This window comes from Pezoporus occidentalis, unplaced genomic scaffold, assembly GCF_034315485.1.
Source record: "Pezoporus occidentalis ecotype Australia unplaced genomic scaffold, CSIRO_AGI_Poc_V1 ctg1039, whole genome shotgun sequence".
Taxonomy (NCBI): Eukaryota; Metazoa; Chordata; class Aves; order Psittaciformes; family Psittacidae; genus Pezoporus; species Pezoporus occidentalis.
In genome coordinates this window covers 639-19139 of record NW_026912821.1, presented here as the reverse complement: position 1 = coordinate 19139, position 18501 = coordinate 639, and the positions used below count along the sequence as shown (strand labels likewise).

General features: G+C 55.7%; 1 protein-coding gene across 1 annotated transcript; it reads left to right on the top strand.

Annotated features, from left to right (window-relative positions):
- Positions 1 to 1233: 1233 nt before the first annotated feature.
- Positions 1234 to 18165, top strand: LOC134162839 (neurexin-2-like; the record flags this gene model as incomplete). Its single annotated transcript, XM_062617118.1, has 6 exons — positions 1234 to 1418; positions 1839 to 1904; positions 6806 to 7107; positions 10531 to 10575; positions 15432 to 15593; positions 17745 to 18165. Coding segments are annotated over exons 4-6 (607 nt in total), but the record flags the coding sequence as incomplete, so codon positions are not given.
- Between the last annotated feature and the right edge of the window lie 336 nt (positions 18166 to 18501).

The following is an 18501-nucleotide window of genomic DNA, read 5'->3' as shown; positions in this document are numbered from 1 at the left end:
CGCCCCGCCCCCCCCCCGGCATCGCCCGATGCCGTCACAAGTTAAAGCGCTTTAAGTTGTGACGGGGCCCGCGGTGACGTCACCCTCCGCCCCTCCCCCCCCCCCCCCTTTCCCGAGCGCTCGGAAGCGATCGTGTCCTTGGGGCAGAAACTCCGGATTCGGCTTTTTTAGTTCTTTTGGAGAGTTTTCATCGTTTTTCCCCCTTTTTTAACATTTTGCTTTGTCATTTTTCCCCTTTTTTTTTGACTCTTTCATTTCTTTTATTTTCCCCTGTTGGATTTCTTCCCTTTTTTCTTCTTTCTCGTTTAATTTTCCCCCTTTTCACGTTTTTCTCCCCATTGTGTTTTTTCCCTTTTATACTTTTTTTTGCTATTTCCCAATTTTTAATTTGCCCCTTTTTCTTTTTTCTATTTTTCCTCTTCTTATTTTTTCCTTTAAAATTTTCCCTTTTTTATATTTTTCCCTTTTTTCATTTCCCCCCTTTTTACATTTTTTCCCCATTTTTAACTTTTTCCCTTTTTTGATCATTTTCCCATTTTTTCCCATTTTCCCTTTAAATTTTTATTTTTTTTGTTTTCCTTTTAAACTTTTTTCCTTTCGAACTTTTTTAATTTTTCCATTTTTATTATGTTCCTTTAAATTTTTTCTTTTTATTATTATTTTTTTTACCATTTCCCTTTTTTGATCATTTTTCCTTTTCACCACTTTCCCTTATTTCCCGTTTTCCATTTTAAAATTATTTTACCTTCTTGATACTTGTTGCTTCATTTTCCTTTATTAAATTGTTTTAAAAATCATCATTTTCGTGGTTTCTTTTATTTTCCCTTTAAACATCCTTTTCCCTTTCTTTGCTTTTCCCCTCTTTTAACCTTTCCACTTCTTTAATTTCCCCTTTTTACATCATTTCCCCCTTTTTCCCACTTTCCCTTTCAAAATTCTATTTCCCTTTTTATTATTTTCCTTTTTTAAAACCATTTTTTTCTCTTTTCCCCCTTTCTTGGATTCATTTCCCCTTTTTCCTCACTTTTCCTTTCTCATTTCCTCTTTTCGCATCCCCCTCCCCGTGACTTTCCCTTTTCTTTCACTTTCCCTTTCGCCACTTCCGTTCCCTTTGATTCTTTTCCCTTTTCTCCTCCTTTTTCTCCTTTCACTTTTCCATTTTTCACCATTTCTCCTTTTATTTTGCTCATTTCCTCCTTTTTTCCTCCACCACTTTCACCTTTCCCCCCCCATTTTCGTTCCCCCTCCCCATAACTTTCACTTTCGCTCCTTCCCCCCTCCCCCCAAGCCGCTCTCGCGCTCTTTCACCACTTTCACTTTCTTCTCCCGGAACTTTCCCTTTTCCACTTCCGCTTTTCCCGCGTTTTCCTTTGGCTCCGCCCCCCCAGGCCCCGCCCACCTGCGAGTCACCGGCCAAGGTCGCCATCCTCATCCTCACCGTCATCACCAACCCCCCCCCCCCCGACGTCATCACCAGCGTCATCACCAGCGTCATCAGCGTCACCGCCACCCCCCGCCCCTCCCCCGCATCGTGTCTGTGGCTCGTGGACACGGGGGGGGGAGGGGCGGCCGCCTCGCGCGGGGACGGGGGGGGGGAGGGGAGGGGAAGGGGGAGGGGAGGGGGAGGGGCAGCTCCTTGCACGGGCGCGAGGCCCTGCACACGCGCCCCCTCCCCCCGCACGAGGACTGAGGGTGCCCCCTCGCTCCCATCCCCCCACCCCCCCCCCGCACACACGCACCCCCCCCCCTCGTGCAAAGGGGGGGGAGGGGGGGGATGGGGCCCTCCCGGGCGTGTGTTCACGCGCGTGTGACCCCCCGTGACCCCGCCCCTCCCCCAGGGCCCGCCGAGGTCACCGAGGGGGGAACCGGCCACGGCGCCGGAGAGATCCAGCAGGCGGCGAAAGGTCAGTGACCTGCACACGCGTGGGCACGCGCACATGCAAACACATATGTGCATGCACACGTGTTCACACACACACATGCAAACACATATGTGCATGCACACGTGTTCACACACACACATGTACACATGGACACACATGCAACCACGCACACATGCAAACACATATGTGCATGCACACGTGTTCACACACACACATGCAAACACATATGTGCATGCACACGTGTTCACACACACACATGTACACATGGACACAGAAACATGCAACCACGCACACAGGCAAACACATATGTGCATGCACACGTGTTCACGCACATACATGTACACACAAACATGCAAACACACGCACACATGCAAACACATATGTGCACGCACACGTGTTCACGCACACACATGTACACGCAAACATGCAAACACACGCACACATGCAAACACATATGTGCACGCACACGTGTTCACACACACGTACACGCAAACATGCAAACACACACATGCAAACACATATGTGCACGCACGCGTGTTCACACACACACATGTACACATGGACACAGAAACATGCAAACGCACACATGCAAACACATGTGCATGCACACGTGTTCACGCACATACATGTACACGCAAACATGCAAACACACGCACACATGCAAACACATATGGGCACGCACACGTGTTCACGCACACACATGTACACGGAAACATGCAAACACACGCACACATGCAAACACACGTACACGCACACATGTGCACACATGTACATGCACACATGGACACACAAACATGCAGACACACACAAACATGCAAACACATATGTGCACGCACACGTGTTCACGCACACACATGTACACATGGACACAGAAACATGCAAACACGCACACATGCAAACACATGTGCACGCACACGTGTTCACGCACACACATGTACACACAAACATGCAAACATGCAAACACACGCACACATGCAAACACACGTACACGCACACATGGACACACAAACATGCAGACACACAAACATGCAAACACACGTACACGCACACATGTGCACACATGTACATGCACACATGGACACAGAAACATGCAGACACAAACATGCAAACACACGTACATGCACACATGGACACACAAACATGCAGACACACAAACATGCAAACACACGTATGGGCACGCACACATGTGCACACATGTACATGCACACATGGACACACAAACATGCAAACACGCACACATGCAAGCACATATGTGCACGCACACGTGTTCACGCACACACATGTACACGCAAACATGCAGACACACACAAACATGCAAACACACGTACATGCACACATGTGCACACATGGACACGCACACATGGACACACAAACATGCAAACACGCACACAGGCAAACACATATGTACACGCACACATGTTCACGCACACACATGTACACGCAAACATGCAAACGCACACATGCAAACACACATACACGCACACATGTGCACACATGTCCATGCGCACATGGACACACAAACATGCAAACACGCACACATGCAAACACATATGTACACACACGTGTGCACACGCACACACATGTACACGCAAACATGCAAACACACACAAACATGCAAACACACGTACACGCACACATGTGCACACATGTACACGCACACATGGACACACAAACATGCAAACACACGTACACGCACACATGTGCACACATGTACATGCACACATGGACACACAAACATGCAGACACACACAAACATGCAAACACGTACACGCACACATGTGCACACATGGACATGCACACATGGACACACAAACATGCAAACACGCACACATGCAAACAAGTACACGCACACATGTACACACACATATGTACATGCACACACGTACACACATGCAAACATGTAAACGCACACATCTGCACGCACACATGTACACACAAACATGTACATGCACACATGCACATACATGTACACACACACATGCAAACACACGCACACATGCAAACACACGCACACATGCAAACACGTACACGCACACATGGACACACAAACATGCAAACACAGGCACACATGCAAACACATATGTGCACGCACACGTGTTCATGCACACACATGTACACACAAACATGCAAACACACGCAAACACGCAAACACACGCACACATGCAAACACACGTACACGTGGACACACAAACATGCAAACACACATACACGCACGCAAACACACGTACACGCACACATGGACACACAAACGTGCAAACACGCACACATGCAAACAAGTACACGCACACATGTACACACACATATGTACACGCACACATGCAAACACACATAAACACACACATGTGCACACACACGTGTACATGCACACACATGTACATGCACACATGTACACGCACACATGTGCACATATGTACACGCACACGTGCACACATGTACATGCACATGTACACACACATGCAAACATACATGCACACGTGCATACACATGTACACACACATGTACACGCACACATGCAAACACATGTACACGCACACACATGTACATGCACACGTGCATACACATATGTACACGCACACATGTACAGTCACGCATGCAAACGTACATGCGTACACATGTACACCCACACATGTGCACACACATGTACACGCACATGTACATGCAACATGCAAAACATGTACATGCACACACATGTACGTGCACACATGTGCACACACGTATACGAACACATGCAAACACATGTACACGCACATACATGTACACGCACACATGCAAACAGATGTACACGCACACACATAAAAACACGTGCGCATACATGTACACACACATGGAAACATATAAAGCACGCACATGTACACACGTATGTACACGCACACATGCACACGTGTATGCACAAACGTGAGCATATATGTACACGCACACGCATGTACTCACCCATATGTACATGCACACATATGTACATACGCATGTACAAACACACATGCAAACACATATGCACGCACCTGCACACACCTGCACATGCAAACACGTGTACGCACACACATGTACACGCACACACATGTACACATATATATGCAAACACGTGTGCACACACATGCCCACGCATGTGCACTCACACATGTACATGCACACACATGCTTGCATACACACGTGTGCACTCCCATGCACGCCCACATGTGCAAGCACATGCATACACACGTTCTTACGCATGCATACACACATGTGCACACACACACGTACATGCACGCACGTGCTTGCATGCGCACGCAAATGCACATACACGCACACACGTGCTTGCGCATGCATACACATGTATATTCATACACACACATACAAACACACATATGTACCTGCACGCACGTGCTTGCACACACACGTGTACACTCACACTCACACGCAGCCAGCCCCACACCCTTGCACGCCCCACGCGTGCCGATGCGCTGCGCACGCGGCTCTCCCTGCGAATGCCCTGGCGGCCCCACGAGCGCAGCCCTTGCACGCTCAGGTTGCACCCGCTGCATCCCTCGTGCAAGGGAGCAGCGCTGCGGGACCCTGCTGCAACTCTCGTGTTGCCAGGTCCCTGTTTGGGAGCCCTCGTGCAAGCCCCCGTTGCAAGGACCCCAGTGCAAGGCTCCCCGTGCAAGAGCCTCTTGCAAAGGCCCCGTGCAAGCCCCCGGTGCAAGGTCCCCCTTCAAGCCCCCGTTGCAATCCCTCATTGCAGCCCCTGCGCCCACCACCGCCGCACGCCCCTGGTGCAGGGTCGCCGTTCAAGATCCCTGCTGCAAGCCCCATTCCAAGCCCCCAGTGCAAGGTCCTCTTCCAATCCCTCAATGCAACCCCCCGTGCCCACCACGAGAGCTGTGCCCCTCATCACAACCCTGCTGCAAGGTCCCAAGTGAAAGATCCCAATGCAAGGTCCCCGTTCAAGGTCCTGTTCCAATCCTCCAATACAATCCCCTGTCCCAATCCCCCTCTTCAACCCCTGTGTCCCACCACCGCCACCACCGCACCCCCTGGTGCAAGTCCCAAGTGCAAGATCCCATTGCAAGGTCCTCATTTAAGGTCCTGTTCCAATCCCCCATTGCAATCCCCTCTCCCAATCCCCTTCTTCAACCCGTGTCCCACCACCACCACCACCGCACCCCCTGGTGCAAGTCCCAAGTGCAAGATCCCAACGCAAGGTCCCCATGGAAGGGCCTGTTCCAATCTCCCAATGCAATCCCCTGTCCCAGTTGCCCTCTTCAACCCCTGTGTCCCACCACCACCACCACCACACCCCATGGTGCAAGTCCCACGTGCAAGATCCCAACGCAAGGTTCTCATTCAAGGTCCTGTTCCAATCCCCCAGTACAATCCCCTGTCCCAATCCCCCTCTTCAACCCGTGTCCCACCACCACCACCACCACCGCACTGCCTGGTGCAAGACCCAAGTGCAGAATCCCAATGCAAAGTCCTCATTCAAGGTCCTGTTCCAATCCCCCATTGCAATCCCCTCTCCCAATCCCCCTCTTCAACCCGTGTCCCACCACCACCACCACCGCACTGCCTGGTGCAAGTCCCAAGAGCAAGATCCCAATGCAAGGTCCTGTTCCAATCCCCCATTGCAATCCCCTCTCCCAATTCCCCTCTTCAACCCGTGTTCCACCACCACCACCACCGCACCCCCTGGTGCAAGTCCCAAGTGCAAGATCCCAACGCAAGGTCCCCATTGAAGGTCCTGTTCCAATCCCCCATTGCAATCCCCTCTCCCAATCCCCCTCTTCAACCCGTGTCCCACCACCACCACCACCGCACCCCCTGGTGCAAGTCCCAAGCGCAAGATCCCAACGCAAGCTCCTGTTCCTATCCCCCATTGCAATCCCTTGTTCCCACACCACCACCACTGCTCCCCACGCGCTGACGCCGCAACCCCGGGGTCCCCGCAGGCCGGGACGAGTACGTGGCCACCTTCAAAGGCAATGAGTTCTTCTGCTACGACCTGTCGCACAACCCCATCCAGAGCAGCACGGACGAGCTGACGCTGTCGTTCCGCACGGCGCAGCGCAACGGGCTGCTGCTGCACACGGGCAAGGCGGCCGACTACGTCAACCTCTCGCTCAAGAGCGGCGCCGTGTGGCTCGTCATCAACCTGGGCTCCGGCGCCTTCGAGGCGCTGGTGGAGCCCGTCAATGGCAAGTTCAACGACAACGATTGGCACGACATCCGCGTCACCCGCAACCTGCGGCAGGTACGGCTGGGGGCGCCGCCAGGCACCGGGGCAATGGGTGGGATGGACAAGGGCTCAAATGGGGGCAATGGGTGTCTTGATCAAGCACCCAACTGGGGTCAGAGGGTTTTTTTGGTCAAGCACCCAACTGGGGACAATGGGTGTCTTGGTCAAGCACCCAACTGAGGGTAATGAGTGTCTTGGTCAAGCACCCAACTGGGGTCAGAGGGTTTTTTTGGTCAAGCACCCAACTGGGGACAATGGGTGTCTTGGTCAAGCACCCAACTGGGGAAATCGGGTGTCTTGGTCAAGCACCCAACTGAGGGTAATGAGTGTCTTGGTTAAGCATCCAACTGGGGACAATGAGTGTCTTGGTCAAGCACCCAACTGGGGACAATGAGTGTCTTGGTCAAGCACCCAACTGGGGAAATTGGGTGTCTTGGTCAGGCACCCAACTGGGGACAATGAGTGTCTTGGTCAAGCACCCAACTGGGAACAATGAGTGTCTTGATCAAGCACCCACTGAGGGCAATGAGTGTCTTGGTCAAGCATCAAACTGGGGGCAATGGGTGCCTTGGTCAAGCACCCAACCTTGGTCAACTCCCTGACTGGGAGGACTAGGAGGGATAGTCAAGTGCCCAACTGAGGGCAATGGGTGCCTTGTCCACTACTCAACTGGAAGCACTGGGTGCCTTGGTCAAGCACCCAGCCTTGGTCAAGCCCTCCAGTTGGGAGGACTAGGTGGGATGGTCAAGCACCCAACTGAGGGCAATGAGTGTCTTGGTCAAGCACCCAACTGGGGCAATGGGTGTCTTCTTCAAGCACCCAACTGAGGGCAATGAGTGTCTTGGTCAAGCACCCAACTTTGGTCAATTGCCCAGCTAGGAGGACTGGGTGTGATAGCTGCCCAGCTGGGGGCAATAGTGTCTTGGCACTGGGTGCCTTGGTCAAGCACCCAACCCTGGACAGCTCCCCAACTGAGGGCAATGGGTGTCTTGGTCGGTACCCAACTGGAAGCACTGGGTGTCCTGGTCAAGCACCCTGGACAGTTCTCCAACTGCGGGCAATGGGTGTCTTGGTCAAGCACCCAACTGGAAGCACTGGGTGTCTTGGTCAAGCACCCAACCCTGGACAGTTCTCCAACTGTGGGCACTGGGTGCCTTGGTCAAGCACTCCACCTTGGACAGCTCCCCAGCTAAGGGCAATGGGTGTCTTGGTCAAGCACCCAACTGGAAGCACTGGGTGTCTTGGTCAAGCACCCCACCTTGGCCAGCTCCCCAGCTGAGGGCAATGGGTGTCTTGGTGGTCTCCCCAGCTGGGAGCAATGGGTGCCTTGGTCCAGTACTCAACTTGGAGCAAGGGGTGCCTTGGTCAAGCACCCTGCTGAGGACAGTGAGTGACTTAGGTAAGCACCCAACTGAGGACAATGAGTGCCCTGGTTAAGCACCCAACTGAGGACAATGGGTGTCTTGGTCCAGTACTCAACTGGAAGAACTGGGTGTCTTGGTCAAGCACTCAACCTTGGACAGCTCCCCAGCTGAGGGCAACGGGTGCCTTGGTCGATCACCCAACCTTGGCCAACTGCTCAACTGGGAGGCAGTGGGTGTCTTGGTGGTCTCCCCAACTAGGAGCACTGGAAGCACTGGACATGATGGTCAACCACCCGACCTTGGTACACTGCCCAACTGGGAACACCAGACATGCTGTTCAACCACCCAACTGGGGGCACTGGGTGTCTTAGGCAGCTCCCCAACTGGGAGCATTGGGCACCTTAGTCCAGTATCCAACCGGTGGTGATGGACACCAGGGTCTGCTCCCCAGCTGGGAGCACTGTGTGTGTTGGTGAACTACCTAACTGGGACTACTGGGAGCACTGGTTGCCTTGGTCCAGTACCCAACTGGGGGTGTTGGACACTGGGGCCTACTCCCCAACTGGGAAGCACTGAACATGTTGGTCAAACACCCAGCTGGGAGCATTGGGAAAACTGGTGCCTTGGTCTGGTACCAACTGGGAGCTCTGGTTCCTTGGTCAACAAATCAACTGGAAGCACTGGGAGCACTGGTTCCTTGGTCCAGTACCCAACTGGAAGCACTGGGAGCACTGGTTCCTTGGTCCAGTACCCAACTGGAAACACTGGGAGCACTGGTTCCTTGGTCCAGTACCCAACTGGAAACACTGGGAGCACTGGTTCCTTGGTCCAGTACTCAACTGGAAACACTGGGAGCACTGGTTCCTTGGTCCAGTACTCAACTGGAAACACTGGGAGCACTGGTTCCTTGGTCCAGTACTCAACTGGAAGCACTGGGAGCACTGGTTCCTTGGTCCAGTACCCAACTGGAAACACTGGGAGCACTGGTTCCTTGGTCCAGTACCCAACTGGAAACACTGGGAGCACTGGTTCCTTGGTCCAGTACTCAACTGGAAGCACTGTGAGCATTGGGAGCACTGGTTCCTTGGTCCAGTACCTAACTAGAAGCACTGGGAGCATTGGGAGCACTGGTTACTTGGTCCAGTACCCAACTGGGAGCACTGGTTCCTTGGTCCAGTACCCAACTGGGATCACTGGGAGCATTGGGAGCACTGGTTCCTTGGTCCAGTACCTAACTAGAAGCACTGGGAGCATTGGGAGCACTGGTTACTTGGTCCAGGACCCAACTGGAAGCACTGGGAGCACTGGTTCCTTGGTCCAGGACCCAACTGGGAGCACTGGTTCCTTGGTCCAGGACCCAACTGGGAGCACTGGTTCCTTGGTCCAGTACCCAACTGGGAGCACTGGTTCCTTGGTCCAAGACCCAACTGGGAGCACTGGGACCAGCGGTTCCTTGGTCCAGTACCCAACTGGGAGCACTGGCTCCTTGGTCCAGTACCCAACTGGGAGCACTGGTTCCTTGGTCCAGTACCCAACTGGGCGCACTGGTTCCTTGGTCCAAGACCCAACTGGGAGCACTGGGACCAGCGGTTCCTTGGTCCAGTACCCAACTGGGAGCACTGGTTCCTTGGTCCAGGACCCAACTGGGAGCACTGGTTCCTTGGTCCAAGACCCAACTGGGAGCACTGGGACCAGCGGTTCCTTGGTCCAGTACCCACCTGGGCACACTGGAACACCGGGCTCCCTGGGGGGGTGTCAGTGCCCCCCCCCCAACAACTCTTCTGCTCTCCCCAAGGTGGGCACAGCCCCCTTGTGCACCCACCCCCCTCGTGCAACGCCCCCCCCCCTTTTTCCCTCCTTGTGCAACGCCCCCCCCCCCCCCCCTTTCTGTGTGTGCGCGTGCCACTAACACGCTTCCCGCCTCTGGGGCCCCCCCCCCACTAACCAAGTGCCCCCCAACTAATCCCGGGGGGGCCCCTCCCCCCCCAAACCCCCCCGAACACGGCCCGAAGCTGCGGGAGAAGTCACTGTTTGCTGTGTTTTGTGTCCCCCCCCCGGCTCCCCCCGGCGCCAGCACGCAGGGATCGGACACGCTATGGTAAACAAACTGCATTACCTGGTAGTTATCACTCTCTTGTTCCCCCTTGGCTTCGCCTCGGCGCCCCCCCCCACACCCACACCCCCCCCCCCCTCCCCCCCACCCCGGGCCCCATTCCTGCCACAAGGGGCTGACCCCCAACTCCCCCTTTCCCCCCCCCCCCATCAAACAACCCGCGGGTCCCCAGGGCCAAAGCAGCTGCTTTTCCCCCCAAAATAACCTCAATATGGGGGGTGAAGGGAGGGGGGGGGTGAGGTCACACACACCCCCCCCACGCCTTGATTTTGGGGTGAATTCTTGGGATTTTGGGCCATCTGATACCCACCGTTGCGATAAGAGCATCGCCCCCAGACCTCAGCTCCCCCATGCTAAAAACGGTTGGGTTCCCCCCCCCCCCCCAAAATAAGCCCGGTTTTGGGTCAGCAGGGGATGTTTTTCCTCAGGAGGGTGATGGCACTTCCCACCCTCACCTCCTGCCCTCGTTTTGGGGTGAATTCTTGGGATTTTGGGGACATTTGATACCTCCCACTGCAGTCAGGGCATCACCACCAGTCCTCAGCTCCCCGATCCCAAAACCAGCCATTTCCCCCCCAAAATAAGCCCATTTCGGGTCAGGGAGCTGATGGGGGGGGGGGCAACCCCCTCCTTTTAGGGTGAATTCTTGGGATTTTGAGCAATTTCCTATCCCTGTCTCCCTGATGCCAAACCCACCCATTTCCCCCCCCCCAAACCCTGCCCCACAGGGGTGTCTCTGCTGCTCAATGGGGGGGGGGTCTCAAAGCCTCATTTTGGGGCATTTTCTTTGGGTTTTGGTCCCTCTGACCCCCCCTCCCCCTTTTGTAGGCAGCCAGGCCTGAGCTAGGCAGACCCAAACCCAGCTGATTTCACCCCAAAACCCCTTCTCGGATGGAAGGGGGGGGGGCTGTTTTTCCATGGGGGGGTTGACCTGAGCCCCCCAAACCCCACTTTTTGGGGTGCTTTCAGCCCAAAACCCGGCTCGCGGGGGGGTGGGGGCAGGTTTCGAGGTGGCCCCTCCCCAAAATGAGGACAGAAACGGCGTTTTCAGGACAAGCCCGTGGGCAGCTTCCCCCCTCTCCCCCCCCCCCCCCCCCCGGCACAGGCATCGGGACCCCCCCGCCCCCCCTCCGCTCTTCCCCCCCCCGGTCCCGCTGCTCGGAGCCCTTGCACCCCCTTGCATCCCCCTTGCACCCCCCTTGCACGCCCCTTGCACCCCCCTTGCACGGCTCACTAACACTGTGACCCCCCCCCCCCAAAGCCTTCCTTGCCCCCTCCCCATCCCTGTGTCCCGTCCCGCTCCCCCCCCACCCATGGGTGCTGCTGGGGGAGCACCAGGGCCAGAACCATCGCAGGGTGGGTGTGCAAAGGGCAAGGGGGGGACACGGGGGGTGTGCACTGGTGCAAGGGGCAGGATTGGTGCAAGGGGCGTGCGCTGGTGTGCAAGGGTGCGAGGTCCACGCAGTGTGTGCGTGTGCACGCGTGTCCGCTCGTGCAAGGGCTGCACTGGGGGTGCAGGATCGCGGGTGCAGGTAGCGGCGCATGGGGTGCGTGCGTGTGTGATCACGTGTGTGATCACGCGTGTGTGTGTGTGCTGACGTGTACACGTGCGCTCACACGCGTGTGCCTGTGTGTGCACTGACACGTGTACACATGTGCTCTCATACATGTGTGCCTGTGTGCTGACACGTGCACATGTGTGCTCTCACACGCGTGTGCCTCTGTGTGTGTGTGCTGACACGTGTACGTGTGCTCTCACATGCGTGTGCCTCTGTGTGTGTGCTGACACGTGTATGTGTGCTCTCATACATGTGTGCCTGTGTGCTGACACTTGTACACGTGTGCTCACACGCGTATGCCTCTGTGTGTGTGCTGACACGTGTACGTGTGCTCTCACATGCGTGTGCCTCTGTGTGTGTGCTGACACGTGTACGTGTGCTCTCATACATGTGTGCCTGTGTGCTGACACGTGTACACGTGTGCTCACATGCGTGTGCCTCTGTGTGTGTGTGCTGACACGTGTACACGTGTGCTCACACATGCCTGTGTGTGTGTGCTGACGTGTAGGTGTGCTCACACACCTGTGCCTGTGTGTGTGCTGACACGTGTACACGTGTGCTCTCATACATGTGTGCCTGTGTGCTGACACGTGTACACGTGTGCTCTCACACGCATGTGCCTCTGTGTGTGTGTGCTGACACATGTACACGTGTGCTCACACATGCCTGTGTGTGTGCTGACGTGTAGGTGTGCTCACACACCTGTGCCTGTGTGTGTGCTGACACGTGTACATTTGTGCTCTCACACGCGTGTGTCTGTGTGCTGACACGTGTACACGTGTGCTCACACGCGTGTTCCTGTGTGTGCTGACACGTGTACGTGTGCTCTCACATGCGTGTGCCTCTGTGTGTGTGCTGACACGTGTACACGTGTGCTCACATGCGTGTGCCTGTGTGCTCACGTGTACACGTGTGCTCTCACACACGTGTGCCTATGTGTGTTGACATGTGTACATGTGTACTCTCACAAGCGTGTGCCTGTTTGTGTGTGCTGACACGTGTACACGTGTGCTCTCATACATGTGTGCCTGTGTGCTGACACGTGTACACGTGTGCTCTCACACGCATGTGCCTCTGTGTGTGTGTGCTGACACGTGTACACGTGTGCTCACACATGCCTGTGTGTGTGCTGACACGTGTACACGTGTGCTCACACATGCCTCTGTGTGTGTGCTGACGCGTAGGTGTGCTCACACACACGTGTGCCTGTGTGTGTGCTGACACGTGTACATGTGTGCTCTCACACGCGTGTCTGTGTGCTGACACGTGAACACGTGTGCTCTCACGCGTGTTCCTGTGCGTGCTGACACATGTACACATGTGCTTTCACACATGTGTGCCTGTGTGTGTGTGCTGACACATGTACACGTGTGCCTGTGTTGACACGTGTACACGTGTGCTCTCATGTGCGTGTGCTGACACATGTACATGTGCGTTTACACACGTGTGCCTGTGTGTGTGCTGACACGTGTACATGTGCATTCACGCGCGTGTGCCTGTGTGTGTGCTGATACGTGTACATGTGTGCTCACATGCGTGTGCCTCTGTGTGTGCTGACAGATGTACATGTGGGCTCTCACACGCGTGTGCCTGTGTGTGTGCTCACACGCGTGTTCCTCTGTGTGCTGACACGTGTACACGTGTGCGCTCACAGGTGTATGCTTCTGTGTGTGTGCTGATACATGTACACGTGTGCTCTCACGCGTGTGCCTGTGTGTCCTGACATGTAGACGTGTGAGCTCACACGCATATTCCTGCGTGTGGTGACACTTGTACACGTGTGCACTTACATGCGTGTGCTTCTGTGTGTGTGCTGACACGTGTACACGTGTGCTTTCACACGTGTGTGCCTCTGTGTGTGTGTGCTGACACGTGTACATGTGTGTGCTCACGTGTGTGTGCCTCTGTGTGTGTGCTGACACGTGTACATGTGTGCTCACAGACGTGTGCCTGTGTGTGCTGACACGTGTACACATGCTCTCACACGCGTGTGCAAGTCGCACACGGGGCTGCCCCATCCCTGCCCAGGCCCTGGTGCTCCCCGTGTCCCCGCACGCGCCTTGCACGCCCGCTCATGCCCTTGCACCCCCATTGCACCCCTTGCACGCCTGCGCGCCCTGCCCCCACTAACAGCCATTTACCGTCTGAGCTTGGTTCTGAGGACCCCAAAACTCGATACTAACACACCCCCCCCCCCCCCAGTGTCACCCCCCCTTGTCCCCATTGTCACCCCATCCCCATGCCCCTCAGGGCTGCTCCATTGCCTCCCTGTGCCTTCGGGCCACCCTGTCCCCAGTGTTCCCCACTGCCCCCCATCTCTTCCCATGACCCCCATGTTGTCCATTGCCCCCCCCATGTCCTCCACATCTCCATGTCCCCCCCATCCTCATATCCCCCATTGCCCCCCATGTTCTTGCTGTCCCCATGTCCTCATTGCCCCCCATGTCTCCCATTGCCCCCCCATGTCCCCATTGCCCCCCATGTCTCCCATCCCCCCCCATGTCCCCATTGCTCCCCATGTCCCCATTGCCCCCAATGTCCCCATGTCTCCCATTCCCCCCCATGTTCCCATTGTCCCCCATGTCCCCATTGACCCCCATGTCCCCATTGCCCCCTATGCCCCCATGTCTCCCATTCCCCCCCATGTCCCCATTGACCCCCATGTCCCCATTGCCCCGTATGTCCCCGTTGTCTCCTATGTCCCCATTGCCCTCTATGTCCCCATGTCTCCCATTGCCCCATCCCCATTGCCCCCCATGTCCCCATTGCCTCCTATGTTCCCATGTCTCCCATTCCTCCCCCATGTCCCCATTGCCCCCCATGTCCCCATTGCTCCCCATGTCCCCATTGCTCCCCATGTCCCCATTGCCCCCTATGTCCCCATGTTTCCCATTCCCCCCCCATGTCCCCACTCCCCCCCATGTCCCCATTGCCCCCTATGTCCCCATGTTTCCCATTCCCCCCCATGTCCCCATTCCCCCCCATGTCCCCATTGCCCCTATGTCCCCATGTCCCCATGTCTCCCCCCATGTCCCCATTGCCCCCATTCCCCCCCATGTCCCCATTGCCCCCCATGTCCCCATTGCCCCCATGTCCCCATTGCCCCCCATGTCCCCATTGCCCCCCATGTCCCCATTGCCCCCCATGTCCCCATTCCCCCCCATGTCCCCATTGCCCCCATGTCCCCATTGCCCCCCATGTCTCCCATTGCCCCCATGTCCCCCCGTTCCCCTTGCCCCCCCCCAGACACGCTGTTGGGCTGGGGGGGTGCCGGCGCTGAGGCCGTGCGCCCTCGTGCCGCAGGTGACGATCTCGGTGGACGGGATCCTGACCACGACGGGGTACACGCAGGAGGATTACACCATGCTGGGCTCCGACGACTTCTTCTACGTGGGGGGGTCCCCCAACACCGCCGACCTCCCGGGGTCCCCCGTCAGCAACAACTTCATGGGCTGCCTCAAGGATGTGAGTGATGGGGGGCACGGCAACGGCGGGGGGATTGGGGGGGCATGGGGCAACGTGGAGGGGTGCGGAGGGATGTGGGGCGCACGGGGACACGCGGGGGGGCGCATGGGTGGGTATGGGGTGCGCGAGGATGGGTGGCGGGGTGCAGAGGGACATGTGGGCCATGGGGCCGCATGGAGGGGTGCAGAGGGGCACGGGAGAGGTGTTGCATGAGGATACACGCGTGAGACACGCATGATGCGTGAGACACGAGGCCACACGTGTGACACGCAGGGGGCCATGTGTTACACGAAGACACGTGTGACACACGTGTGACACACACGTGTTACACAAGGACACACGTGTGACACACATGGGGCCATGCGTTACACGAAGACACATGTGACACACACGTGTTACACAAGGACACACGTGTGACACGCATGGGGCCATGTGTTACACGAAGACACGTGTGACACACGTGTGACACGCACGTGTTACACAAGGACACACGTGTGACACGCACGTGTTACAAAAGGACACACATGTGACACTCGACACGTCTTGCATGAGGACACACGTGTGACACACGTTACAGAAGAACACATGTATGACACACACGACACGTGTTATGCGAGGACACACATGTGACACACATGACACGTGTTACATGACTACACACATGTGACACACGTGTTATACGAGGACACATGTGTGACACGACACGTGTTACATGAGGACACACGTGTGACACACAACACGTGTTACACGAGGACACGTGTGACACATGACACGTTACACAAGGGCACACGTGTGACACACATGACACGTGTTACATGACACACGTGTGACACACGACACATGTTACACAAGGACACACGTGTGACACAGGACATGTGTTACAAGAGGACATACGTGACACACGTGTTACATGACACACATGTGACACACATGACATGTGTTACACAACACACGTGACACACACGACACGTGTTACATGACACAATTTTGACACACGTGTTACATGACACACGTGTGACACACGTGTTACATGACACACGTGACACACACGTGTTACATGACACACGTGTGACACATATGACATGTGTTACATGAGGCCACATGTGTGACACAGGAGACGTTACACTATGACACACGTGTGACACATGACACGTGTTACATGACACACATGACACACACGACACGTGTTAGATGACGTGACACACACGCCATGTGTTACACGACACATGTGTGACACACGACACGTTACACGACACACGTTACACGACACACGTGACACATGTGTTAGATGACATGTGACACACGACACGTTACACAAGGACACGTGTGACACACATGACACGTGTTACATGACACGCGTGTGACACACGTGTTAGATGACGTGACACACACATGTTACATGACACACGTGTGACACGTGTTAGATGCCATGTGACGCACATGACACGTGTTACATGACACACGTGTGACACACGTTAGATGACACACGTGTGACACACATGACGTGTTACATGACACACATGTGACACGACACGTTACACGACACGTGTGACACGTTACACAACACACGTGTGACACACGTGTTAGACATGTGACACACACGACACGTGTTACACATGCGACACACACGTGACACACGACACACGTGTGACACACACGACACGTGTTACATGACACACGTGTGACACACGACACGTTACGACACATGTGTGACACACGTTACACGACACACGTGTAACACACGTTAGATGACATGTGACACACACGACACGTTACACAACACACGTGTGACAGACACGACACGTGTTACGACACACGTGTGACACACGACACGTTACATGACACATGTGACACACGTTACACGACACGTGTGACACACGTGTTAGATGACGTGACACATGACACGTGTTACAACACACGTGACACACACGTGTTACACCACACATGTGACACACATGACACGTGTTACATGACACACGTGTTACACGACACATGTGTGACACACACGTGTTACATGAGGACACACGTGTGACACACGACACGTTACACAACACACGTGTGACACACGTGTTAGATGACATGTGACACACACACACGTGTTACGCGAGGCCGCCCCCGTGCCCCCCGTGTGACGCCCGTTCCCCCCCGCAGGTGATCTACAAGAACAACGACTTCAAGCTGGAGCTGTCGCGCCTGGCGCAGGAGGGGGACGCGCGGGTGACCCTGCACGGGGCCCTGCTCTTCCGCTGCGAGCCGGTGGCCGCTCCGGAGCCCGTCACCTTCGGCACCCCTCAGGCCTTCCTGGCGCTGCCGCCCTGGCCGCCCGCCCGCACCGGCTCCGTCTCCTTCGACTTCCGCACCACGGAACCCAACGGGCTCCTGCTCTTGGGGCAGGGGCAGGCGCCGGGGCCCGGGCCCCCCCGGCCTCACTTCCTGGCGCTGGAGCTGTTGGACGGGCACCTCTACCTGCTGCTGGCCATGGGCGCCGGCGACACGCGGCTCCGCGCCAGCGCCCGCAAGGTCACCGACGGCGAGTGGTGCCACGTGGACGTGCAGCGGGACGGGCGCAGAGGTGAGGGGATTGGGGGGGACCCGTATCGCGGAGCCCCACGGTACCCCGCTTCCTACATCCCCATCACCCCCGTGTCCCGGATCTCCACGTCCCACACCTCCATGTCCCCGTATCGCCGGATTCCACACCTGTTATCTCCATGTCCCCGTATCTCCATAGCCCCTATTCCACATCCCATGTCCCCGTATCTCCATATCCCCTATTCCACATCCCATGTCCCCATATCTCCATATCCCCTATTCCACATCCCATGTCCTCGTATCTCCATATCCCCTATTCCACATCCCATGTCCCCATATCTCCATAGCCCCTATTCCACATCCCATGTCCCGTATC